At 43.1% G+C, this 12,575-nt stretch overlaps 1 protein-coding gene across 1 annotated transcript in view; it reads left to right on the top strand.

Annotated features, from left to right (window-relative positions):
• Positions 1–12,575, top strand: part of CARMIL1 (capping protein regulator and myosin 1 linker 1) — a 300,014-nt gene that overhangs the window by 238,679 nt on the left and 48,760 nt on the right. Inside the window, exons 28-29 of the mRNA XM_032341268.1 lie at positions 1,775–1,862; positions 4,099–4,239. Coding sequence (XP_032197159.1) covers positions 1,775–1,862; positions 4,099–4,239 — 229 coding nt within the window. The remainder of the gene's footprint in view (positions 1–1,774; positions 1,863–4,098; positions 4,240–12,575) is intronic.

Here is a 12,575-nt window from a genome sequence, read left to right as displayed (position 1 = left end):
CCAAACATGCCTAAAAAAATGGGAGGAAGTACCGGTCAAAATTAGATTCCCAGTCCCCCTCCTCTCCTAAACCACCCCTCCTGCCCCAGGTTTGCGGTGGGACCCGGTAATCTGTATTTTTAGTAAGACCCAGGTGAGGGGGCCTGGGTGGCTCCGTTGGTTGGGTCACTGCCTTTGGCTCGGGTCACGATCCTGGAGACCTGGGATCGAGTCCCAAATTGGCCTCCCTGCTCAGCGGGGAGTCTGCTTCTCCCTCTGATGCTTCTTCTCATGCTCTCTCTCTCTCACACACATTCTTTCTCTCTCTCTCAAATAAGTTAATAAAATTAAAAAAAAAAAACTAAGACCCAGGTGACTCTTACCGGCAGACACCTCTGGGAAATAATAAAGTAAAGTATTAGATAAGCCCAGTAGCTCCCAAGACCTTGTTTCAGAGACAGGAATTAAAGAAATGCTGTTTTATCTTTAGCCTAGGAAAATTTCTAATGTAGACATCAAAGACTTAGTGCCTCCGTTTTTCCCCTGCCATCCGAAATCTGCCTTGGCAGAAAAATAATCTCAATGCAAATTAGTGCCTTTAGGTTAGAAAGGTTTTTCCCTGTTCCACAAATAGACTTTCATCCTTAGCTTTAGGGTTAAATAATTTTATTTTGATAACTCTTTTCCCTGCTCTAAAAACTTGAATAATTCTTGACTTCAAAAGCAGACTGGGGGCGCCTGGGTGGCTCAGTGGGTTAAGCCTCTGCCTTCAGCTCAGGTCATGATCTCAGGGTCCTGGGATCGAGCCCTGCATCGGGCTCTTTGCTCAGCAGGGAGCCTGCTTCCCCTTCTCTCTCTGCCTGCCTCTCTGTCTACTTGTGATCTCTCTCTCTCTTTAAAATAAATAAAATCTTTAAAAAAAAAAAAACCAGACTGAACTCACGAGGCGATACGGGAGCATGGGTCTGTCTCTCTGCAGCTCACCCTTCAGCTGTGTCATGCGTTCATGTCCGTTTATGGGTACGTGCATTTCGGTAGCATTATTCAGACTAAAGACAACAGGTGGAATTTGAATTCTTGGGAATACCAGATAACTAAAATGCAGACTAAAGTACCAGCTTTCTGACGGAGACCCTCATGGCTTGTTTATTAGTGAAAACCCCAAAACTAAGTAGTGGGTTACTTTGTGTCGAGTGGATGGCTTCTTAAGGTCAGACGAGGGACACTGAAGGTGCACGTTTGGTAACCTGTTCATAAAAGGCAAGAGAGTGGTGAATATGTTAACAGTCGAAGTAAGACGGGGAGTATGGCAGAAGCAGCTCAGTGTGGTACCACCGGATTGGTAAAATGCTTTGTATTTTTTTTTTTAAGGCAGGGGACATGCATATTAAAGTAATAACCCAAGTTTAACAATCAGACTAGACTTTCTTATTTTCTCCAGCCCAGGTTTGTTTTCCTTTATGTCAATGGAGGAATTGTTCCTGCCCACACAGTACATCTGGTTCCCATTCAGTTTTTCTTTATCCAGATGGTTCTCATTTATGCCCCTACATCTTGAGTTTTGAGATCGCAGAGACAGGTTGAAATTGGCCAAGCAGGTCTGTTACCTGTGTGTTTATGGTGGCGTTTAAGGCTCATCTTTGGAAATCCTTAGCCCTGTGCAAATGTTCGATATTCCGTTTTCAAAGACAGAAGCGGAATCACAGTCGACCTTCTCGACATAGCATCAGCGGTGGGTGATGTTTTTTCTTTGCACAAATTAAAATGCTACTGTGTCCTTTTGCCTTTCACGTAGTGAGGTCAAGCTGACAGTGGCCTCCTTCCTGTCTGATCGGATTGTGGACGAAATCCTAGATGCGCTGTCACGCTGCCATCACAAACTGGTGAGTACTGTGCCCATCCGGAGTGGGATTTCTGGCTGGGGCCCTCTGTGACACCGGGCGGCCTCGGAGTTGGGGAGGCAGCTTCTTTCCCACATCTTACTCCTCTGCAGGTTTCTGGGCCACGATCCTACTTTTCCTCTCTGACATTGCTTCTAGACAATTCTAGAACTTGTTAGAATCTCTCCGGAAGGAATGGAAGGGCACAGAAAAGTGATGGTATTGAGAAATTTTGTCATGCATTTATAATGCAGATCAAAGTTTTGCTTAGAAATATTACTGAGACTGAGATCTAAAATTAAGATATTTTAGGTCATTTAACATTTGTATGCATATTTTGTTGCCCTCCGACTCACATCGGAGAATGGACTATTCCTGAAAACATGGGGTCAGGGGAAGGAGATATGTGGAGTCCAAAGAAAGGCCAGAGTCAAGTGGACACATTCTAGGGATTGGTGGCTGCGTGCCCAGCCAGGCCTCTTGGATACAACTGAGGTAAAGAAAGAAATTTCTTTTGTCTAGAGACTGGCTTTATCAAGGTAGAAGACTTCCAATATCACTGCATATATAAAATATATCAGGAATGTCATGTGTTTTCAACTTCAGGAAGTCCCCTGAGGCATCGATGGAGGCTTTATTACTCCTTCTGTCTCATGTCGCAAACATTTTAGCAATGCGATGTGGGTGCAGATCTCTCAGTCAAGTCTTGACATTTTCCCCAGAGAAAGATTTCAAGTTAACTGTGCAGGCTGGAGATGGCCGGGGTTTATGGCATTGAGTTGTTCGTGATGCCTGAACCCCACAATGAGAAAAACGTAACCACTTCTCCGTGAGGCAGACATCATGACTATTTCAGAAAAATACATAGGCCGTCCTCTAAAACCGAGAAGGTAGGACAGGTGTCTCCTGCCTGGGAGGAGCTAGAGCTGGCCGACTCACCACCCGGCACCCGTCCCCAACAAGGTCAGGTCAGCAACCAAGAGGAAACATGGAGAAGTTTCTAGAGCAGTCGGAGATGGCCACAAAGGCAAACACATGTTATTTCTCCAAAGCTTCATGTTTACTGTATTTTTCCCATATGTCGGTATATGGCAAACCGGAGATATTAAAAACTGGTTCATCACCCCAAAGGTTTTAAGAAGCACTAGCTTCTCATTTACGGCACAGGAAAGAGCTGTGTTAGTGTTTAGAGCTCCCAAGTCAGACTTTTCCTTTTTTTAAATAAGCAGAAACAAAATCAATGGAGCATCCTTTATGGGAACTTGCTCGATAACCCACAGCTTCAGGGTTCCCTCAGAATTCCCCCTTGATATTGAATCAACATGTCTACCCACAAGCGCCACACCGGACGGCTAAATTGTTCACCTTTTTTGCATTTATTTTTCTTTGAAGAATTTACTCAAAACGTATACTTTAAAAATTTTTTTTTAACAATTTAAAAAAGAATTGTGTGTGTGCACTTATGTATTGAACTTTAGTATTCTGATTTGGATTGTAAGAGGAGAGGTTAACTGCTGTGTGAGAGGAATAGTATCTAAAAAATGAAATTTTGTTTTCAAAGACATTCCATTGACGCTAATATATTCCCCAGTTTAAGTTTAGAAGTGTAGCCAGAGGTTCACGGTATTGTCAACTGGTTCTCGTCGTTTCCGAAGAATTAAATCAAAGTTCCTGGTGATGAATCAGCCCACCACTTGAGTTTATTAATGTCAGCCCCGTTTATTCTACCTCTTATCATTAATGTTTTTAGGTTTACCTAAAGCCTAACAGTGGGAATTAATAAATCCTATCACATACAATATTCACTACCTGAAAACAATGAAAGCTGGACGTAATTGCAGTTTCGTTAGCGATTTCCTTCCTTTCAGCCCTTTAAAAACAGGAAAGGTTGGAATCATTTTATTTCCCCTGATTAGATACTTTTAATGCACTAGATGGAGAAAGAAGTTATTTCAGAGGAACTGTGAAATAAAATTAATAAAAAGAACCGTCCTTATTTTCTTTTAGACCAAATGTTCTTGGTCTTTTACTAAAGGAGGTTTTTAAATTTCTGGCCTAAGACAACCCACCCTCCAAAGGTGCGAAGAGGTAAGTCATTTTAGGGTGAATGCATTAAGCGTTGTCATTGGTCGCAGGCAGAGAGAGTCCCTCGCCGCGCCCCCTTGTGGAAGGGTCCCCCGGAGCTCTGCTAACACGCTCTTCCCTTGCCTCTGGTGCTGGCTCTCCTCCACTCTCCCAGGCCGACCATTTCAGCAAGACCCTCGCTCAGCCAGAGACCTTAGAGCTCGAGCTGGCCGAGGAGAAGCCGGCAAAGCGCTCGGTGGTCATGGAGGAGGAGCTCACGGAGATGGAGCGTTTGGAAGATCTGGATACTTGTATGGTAAGACGCGTCCTCCGGTGACGCCGTCACCCCATCGCCACAGGGCTTTGCTACAGTTTTTTTGTTGTTCTTTTTTAAAGCTCTCACCATTACAAACCAGACCCAAACAGAACTCCCCGCCAGAGCCTTCTTTCAGAAACGTGTTGCTTACAGAGACCGTTAATGAAGCTGAAGCATCAGGTCCCTGCTAAAGGCTTGTACCTCATTTTGGATTTATAAGTTCGTAAAACTTCACTTTGTTTCATCTTATTCTATTCTGTATTCCAGTGCAATTAACATACAGCGTAATATCAGTTTCGGGTGTACAATACAGTGATTCCCCACTTCCCTACATCCCCCAGCGCTCAGCACGACAGCCGTCCCCCTTCATCCCTGTCCCCGTGGTGTCCCCATGGCGCCTCCCCCCGCCGGTGACCATCAGTGTGTTCTCTAGAGTGAAGAGAATAGGTTGGTTGGTCTTGGTTTGTCTTCCTTGGTTTGTCTCTCTCTTTTTTTCCTTTGCTCATTTTTTGGGGGGATTTTTTTGTTATTGTTTCTTAAAAAGTACCCCCATACCCCCTTCCCAAGGAAAAGTTCTGGAAGTTTCAGTGAGCATAAAACCTGGATCTGTGCCTGTGGCTGCAGTGGGAAAAAATTCCTAACTTCATTAGGAGAAATGGATTATTTAACTTCTGAAGGTCATTTGTGACAAAATATTTTCAATTAACCCATTAAAAAGGTGGGGAGGACTCCCCCCCACCACACACGAAATATGTAGGATGACAGTTTCTGTCTTGGTCCTATCATTTTTCTCCCCTCTGGTGCTTTTTTCTGTTTTTAATTTACCCAGTTTTAGGGTATTGCCTTAAATTTGCATTTCCGGTTAGTTCCCTTGGCTTCCTGTGCTTTAGAGGATGGAATGTACATCAAGAGCTCACCCAGCAGTAGGCCTTGATTCCTAAATCACTTTCTGGATTTCATGTCGCATATGCATCTGGCCACATACCTGGAGTGTTCAGCGTGTTGATAGGTTTGGTTTCTTTTTTCCCTCTGAGGATAATTTTACTTAACTTCATATTTCATTATTTTAGAATTTTGTATTAGTAGTATAGTTAACTTCTTACTTTACCATTAAAAACAGTTGTATTTGCCTCTCGATATTTTTATGTTTCACTAAAATAATTCATGTTTTTAGGAATTCCTCATAATCTGAGAGGTGCCGCTGAGACAGTATCTCGGCCACTTTTTTGCCCAAATGTTTCTACATCAGCTAATAATTCTAGTAATTTTTAGATTAAGCCATTGTGAGGAATGATATTTATTTTCAACTTTTAAAACCAAGGACTTGATGTGCCTGCTATTATTTTTCTAGTCCAGAAGAAGAGATCATGCTTTGAGTATTTATAAGCCATTGTTATGTGTTAAAGTCTGTAAATAAAATAATTGAGAATCCTCCAGATAAAACCCTATCATATATATACAAGGAAGCTTACAAAGAAAGCTAAAAATACAGGGGCGCCTGGGTGGCTCAGTGGGTTAAAGCCTCTGCCTTTAGCTCAGGTCTTGATCCCAAGGTCCTAGGATCGAGCCCCGCATCGGGCTCTCTGCTCAGCAGGGAGCCTGCTTCCCTTCCTCTCTCTGTCTACCTATGATCTCTTTCTGTCAAATAAATAAAATCTTTAAAAAAAAAAAAAAAGAAAAAAGAAAGCAAGCCAAAAATACAGTCCTAGATTTCAAAGACCATTCTAGTATAGTGAAAAATGACAAATAATTTGCTATATAACTCTGTGAACTTACAAGTGTATTTGGTCTATATCTGGGAATTCTCAAGTTTTTTACTAACTTGTCTAGTATATTATAAAATGTAGCTTTAGTATTTTTTTTTTTTTTTTACCTTGTTTGCATCTTGAGGCAACGGAAGTTAACATAGGGTGACTATTTCTGTAAGGTCTTAGGCTAACCCTAAAAGAAAATCAGTATGTTATAGAAAATAAATATGAATTAAAAATTCAAAATTAACTCTGTCACATTTCCTGCCAGAATTATTCAGTCATGTGTGGGCTGGGAAGGAATAAAGAAAACGTGAGCTAGTAAGATGTATTTTATTGCATTTGTGTAAGTTGTGTGGTTAAGGATGAGAGTATGTTGCCTAAGAAAGACTGACTTAGCTACTGTAAGGATGGTGTTTCATTGTGTCAACTTTGTTTTCGTTTGATTTTCTTTGGTTTTGTCATGTGAAAGAAAAAGGTGGTTGTTCTTAAGGTGGGTAGAGTGAGAGGAGGGGAATAATTTCTTTAAATTTAACTATTTATTTATTAAAGATTTTATTTATTTGACAGACAGAGATCACAAGTAGGCAGAGAGGCAGGCAGAGAGAGAGGGCGAAGCAGGCTCTCTTCTGAGCAGAGAGCCCGATGCGGGGCTCGATCCCAGAACCCCGAGATCATGACCTGAGCCGAAGGCAGCGGCTCAACCCACTGAGCCACCCAGGCGCCCCTAAATTTATTTTTTTATTAAGATGCAATCAACATATAATACTCTGAAGTTTTATTTTTAATTTTTATTTTCTTAAAGATTTCTTTATTAGGGAGAGAGTGCACATGAGCGGGGGAAGGGGCAGAGGGAAAGAGACTCTTAAGCAGGCTCCCCGCCCAGTGCGGATCACGGGGCTCGATCCCAGGACCCTGAGACAAAATCAAGAGTCCGACGCTTAACCAGCTGAGCCACCCAGGCTCCTCTTTTCTTATTTGTTTTTAAAGTAAACTCTACACCTAAAGTGAGTCTCAAACTCACAACCCCTGCAATCGGGAGGGAGTTTTAGGCTCTATTGATGGTGCCTGCCAGACATCCCAACATTGTTTTACTTTGAGGTGTATGACATAATGATTTGATATATGTGTATATTGTAAAAGGATGACCACAGTAAGTTAACATCTGTACACATAGTTACAGATTTTTTGTTCCTGGTGGTAACTTTTATGATCTCCTCTTGGCAGCTCTCCAGTAGGCAGTAGGGTACTAACTCTACCTACAGGGGCGTACATTATATCCCTTGGACTTGTTTATCAGACAGCTAGAAGTCTGTACCTTTTTTTTAAAAATGCAGATGCATTTGGTTTATATTTTAAAATGGAGGACCAGAGGGGAAAACCACGCTTCAGGAATGCCCAGCCCGGAGTGGCTTCCGTTTTGTAAGAATGTTCCTGTCGCCGTGACACAGAGGAAGCAGGACTAGACCAAGGTCTCTCAGAACCACGCTCTGACGGTGGCCCAGGTTAGAAGGGCGGTCCTTTCCTGGCCCAGATTGTCACTCCTGACATGAGCACCTCTAGCATCGTGGGGCGGAGCAGGGCGGAAGGCGTTGAGGGGGGTGACCTGAGAAACACAGGACGGAGCTCTCTACAGAAACCCAAATACATGGGCAGAATTTTTAAGTCATGAGAATTGCTTTGGTCTGTTCCAGCGAATGCTTTAATCATTGTTTGAATGAGGATAATGACTTGTGAAGTAGCGGAAAGCCGAGCTGAGTTTGCTGTCAGTTTAATGAGCAGGAACGTCCGTGCGTCCACAGTGTGTGTGTGTGAGTGTGTTTGGACTGCGAGGATGTTCTCGATACCCTACGCCCGCCGTCGTCCTCAGCCACCCGCAGACAGCACATTACACACCGCGACAGCTCCCCTGAGGGCAGGGCTCTGTCGCCTAAAGAAAATCAATTTTCTGGGCTCTGGGCTTCTTACCCTAAGCCAGTGGCACAAATTCAGAGCGAATTTGAAAGGGAGAGAGGATTCGTCTCACCTTTTAAAACTACCCGCCCTGCCGCTGCCTTTCGTGACCAGAGTGACAAGTCATTTGTGTTTCTCATTGACGTCTGTCACCAGATTCATGCTGTGGTCCTCACGTGGGACCATTTTAAAAGAGTTTGAAGAACAGCTTTTCAAGGCAGAGACATTGAATTTGTTTTGGTTTTCTAAATGAGCCTGTGCCTATTCCCTTGGCAACATTTCTGGCTTAAGTGATCCAGGAAGCTAGGACACAAGGTTAACTGCTGTGTGGAAGATTCCCAGAAGGCCAAGTGCATCCATGCCTGCAGACAAGCTTTCCCATGTGGAATCGTGAAACCCCGCTGGGTAGGACTTGTGCCCCCCACACACAGCAGAGCCCTGGCAAGCGTGGGGATGTAACTTTGCTCTTCCCCGAAATGTTGGTTGATAGCTCAGAGCCCGTGACACTATCCCTAGGGCATTCCAAAGTAACTTGGACTCCTCCAACCTTCTCCTTAGAGATTCTACTTATAGACTCAGGATCCTGGCATTTTTTTTGCCTGTGATGTTCATGACATCTGCTAAATCTATTTTCGAACATCTCTTTAACAAACTTAGTAGGCAATCTGGACAGCTCTTTTTTCCCCTACCCCTAGATAATCTTATCATCATGTTTCTTCCATGTCTCCCTGGTCCAAAAGTCAATTCCATTTCGGTCCTTATGTCTCTGTAAGGAACCACACTATAATCACACTAAGGAAGGGTTAGCACCATAAATGAGGGGTAGAAATTTGTATTGGTTGAGTTCAGTGGTTGTCTTTTTGGAAACGGAAACAACCTATATATGACTGATTACTTAAACTTACTGTCTAAGTGAGGGCTGAAGTTAGGGTGACTGATGAGTGGTTTGACGCCCAAGACCTTCTCATCAGCCTTAATTTCGTAATTGTTGAAGGAAAAGGCAGTTTTCTTTAAGTAAAAAGGCAGAGTTACAAAACTGTCTTCAGTCAAATAATTATCTCTTTTTCTTTTAGCTAGAAAGAAGCAAAGAAGTTATCTAGTCCAAGTGATGGCGTCATGGAGGGGCAGAAAGAACACGAACTATTAGAATAAGCTGCAGATTTTTTCCAGCCTGTGTCCACTCTCCTAGCCCCAGAGATTCTGATGCCAATTCACTCCAGAGAGAAAATCAGAAGTCCTCTTGTTTGTTTATTTAACACTTGGGTGTAGTCCCTGTAATGTGATAGGCACTGTTCTTAGCTCTGTATAAAGAGGAACCAATTCACTCCTTTCAACCACCTAGAATGATAGATCTCATTTCTTGTGTCTGCCAAATGGGGAAACTGAGGCATAGAAAAGCTAAGTAACTTGTTCAAGTGACCTTGAACAAAGGCGGGCAGTTCGGTACCGTAGTCTACGTGTTCAACCAGTATATGGCTGTCCTATATGGTGGATTTCTTACTTCCAGAATTAAAGCTTCCATTAGATTTAAGTAGACTTGCATTGCTTTGTGTAACCTATCTGCTTACTAATTCCAGACTAAATTGCTATGTAACCAGGAACACAAGTGAAGGACGTGTGCCCAGTAACCCTAATGTAAGCCTGCAGGTTTGACACATGACTGGAAACCGCTTTGTCAAAAATCTGACACACTCAGTTGTTCAAAATGAATCTACCCACTTCAGGTTTACCTGGACCATTCCTTGCCTTTCCATGTGTTATTCTGTTGCCGATAATGATTAATTAACTTGCTCAATGCTTATAATCTCGGCACCCATGCCTTCTGTGTCACACTGAGACGCGTATTTCCTTCGCTGCTTGACTGTCCGCAGACCATCTGTTCTTTCCCTGCGAGCAGGTGCTCTTAGGAGATCAGTATTCCCAGCTGTCTCTTTCAACTTCACTTTGTCATTGGCCTTCGGAGTATCAAGGGATGCGGTTCACATTCTACTGATGAGTTACTTCTCAGTATTTAATTTATCGCTATATATAGTTTATCACCTTTAAAAAAATCCCAGAAGTTCGGGGTTTAGGATCGTGTGCCAAGTGGGTGAAGAGCCAGGGTCTGCTTCGTAGCATAACTAGCTCACTAATTGTATGTAATACTTTCAATTATTTTAATGAGCGTCATACCCATTTGAAATCAAAAGATTTTCATGCAGAGAAGCTGTTCATCTCCTTACTGCTGTTTCCTAGGAAAAGAATTTTAAAAGGCTTGAATTATTATCAAGTACATCTTATGAATCCTTATTTCAATGACAAAATAACAATTATTTTCCCTTAACAAATTCAGCATTGAATTTTAATATATAATTTTTAAGCTTTTTATTAAGATTTTATTTATTTGAGAAAGAGCACAAGAAACATGGGGTTTCAAAGCAACCTATGAAAACCTCTTGATTTCCAAATATTGATTTTCACAACTATAGTACAGTCTGTATAGTGCAGCTAGAATGGGTGTTGTATGTTCCTCGAAGTTTCTGGTGATTTCTCTGGCAGTCCTTTGTGGAAATACCAATGGCACCCACAAGTCCCCAGAGAGGTCACCATTCCCTGACAACTAACAGTTACCTTAATCTTTTAATTTTTGACTGACACCATTACTGTTCGCAGAGGCCTTATTCCAGGGAGCTCCCTAGAGATCTTCCCCGAAAACCTTTTTTAGAAAGCCTAACACACAGCAGTGACCACCCTCAGGAGCCCCCAAGGGACAAAGGAGACCTCATGGGAAATCCCTGTGACATCCCATTTCTAGAGTCATCCCTGTACATTTTCCTGGCCTGTGATGGAACGGCTGCACTGCTCCCAGTATGAACCAAACTCCTCAGGAGGAACACGGGGAGGACTTACTAAATCCCTCCCCCCATAAAATGACTTAGAACGTGCACTAGTTGTGGCATCAGGGCATTCCAAAACCAGCATCCAAGTCCGTTATCTGACTTGCAGAGGATGTGATGATTCTTCCAAGCTCAATTCCGACACATAATGATAATTGTAAAAGATAATTTTGGTTTCTCTCTTGAGTTAAATTACTCGAATGACCCTAATAGCCTGTGCGTTGATGAAACAAATGAACAAAAACATTCCATTGTTTAGAGGGGGGTGTGTGTGTGTGTGTGTGTGTGTGTGTGTGTGTGTGTTGAGGACATAGTATACTTATATTTCCCTTAAACTGGACGTGTTTTTTTTTTTAAAGTCCTAACTAGTTAAGTCCGTCACAAGCAATCACAGATTCATTACTCCTGGGGATAGTGCAATAGAACCAACATTAGATGATTTCTCTAAAATCAGTCCCACTTTGCAACCCTTAGAAAACTCATGTTTGCAGAGTACACACATTTGCTTCAACAACCTCTCTCTTCTGTCAGAAAGCTCGAGATTATCACTGCTTGCCAGTGGAAACCAAAGACTAAATGTCCTCTTTAATTTCTGAATTAAACAATATTAAAATCGTAGAGAACAGTTCCTTTAGATAGTAAGTGTGTGTCTGTGTCGTCTGTTCATCTCACGAAAAGGGTGAGGGTGAGCAGTCCTTCAAGGCGGCTCACTTACCCGGGAACAGGGGAGAGAAAAATGCTGGACAAGATGGCTGCCGGCCGGGGCACCCAGGGAGGAGGCAGGAGTATTTCTCATCGAAGCCTTAGGTAGTTTTGAGCTATCAAAGACTTCCTGAACTAAAAATGCAGACCGGCGGGCCATTTCTCCGTTCAGTAGATGCTTCTTGTTCGTCCATCTTGAACGACATTCTCAGCTTCTTGCTGGAAATGGAAGGTGAGGGAACCAGTATATCCCCGCCGAGTTTGCCATGCCGAAGGGCAGACATGGCACAGCTCATTCTGGACATCACGGAACTGGCATCGGTGTAAAGCCCACACACGCATTTGCTTGGGTATGGAGAGATGGGAGTCTGCCACCGAAATGAGGTCATCCGGAAAGGCTTGAATTAGAATTAGAAAAGAATGTGTCTTTCAACCCTCTGTCTCAACCCCCAAGTGGCTCATCAAGTCGATGTCATGGTTTTGACCAGGACTTAAAAAAAAATACTCCTCTGAAATGCAACATAAAGTATTCCAAATATAAAGTACCAGATTACACCAAATGTTTGTTTCAACAATGTGTCCATGCACGCAGGCGTCAGGTCGTTACGGAAAATACATTCCATATACATAGGGTGGGTCACAATGTGGGGGGCACCCAGCCAGCTCCGTCAGAAACACACGCAACTCCTTATCTCGGGGTTGGATTGTGCCTCATGTTGGCTGCAGAAAGTCCTAAAAATAAATAAGTAAAACCTAAAAAGTTAAGTAAAAAGGATTGGTCACCATCAAAGATGTCTGAGAAACCGTCGTCACCAGAAGCTCACTTTCCCCAGTGGGGTTCAGCTTGTCCCCAGCACTAGATGGGCCCAGCTCCTCACCCTGACCTACTCTTCCTCATGGCACAGCGGGGCCTGAGCAGAGATCCAGACCGGGGGAGGACATGGTACCCTTGAAGGTCTCGGCTAAACAGACTCGCCCCTTTCCTCCTGCTGTTTTGGGCCTCTGTACGGTTGCTTTTCCTGAGGTGTGCATCTGCGTTCTGTCATGGCGCCTCATT

This window comes from Mustela erminea, chromosome 4, assembly GCF_009829155.1.
Source record: "Mustela erminea isolate mMusErm1 chromosome 4, mMusErm1.Pri, whole genome shotgun sequence".
Lineage (NCBI taxonomy): Eukaryota > Metazoa > Chordata > Mammalia > Carnivora > Mustelidae > Mustela > Mustela erminea.
The sequence above is the reverse complement of the archived record's forward strand: the minus strand, read 5'-3'. Positions and strand labels throughout refer to the sequence as shown.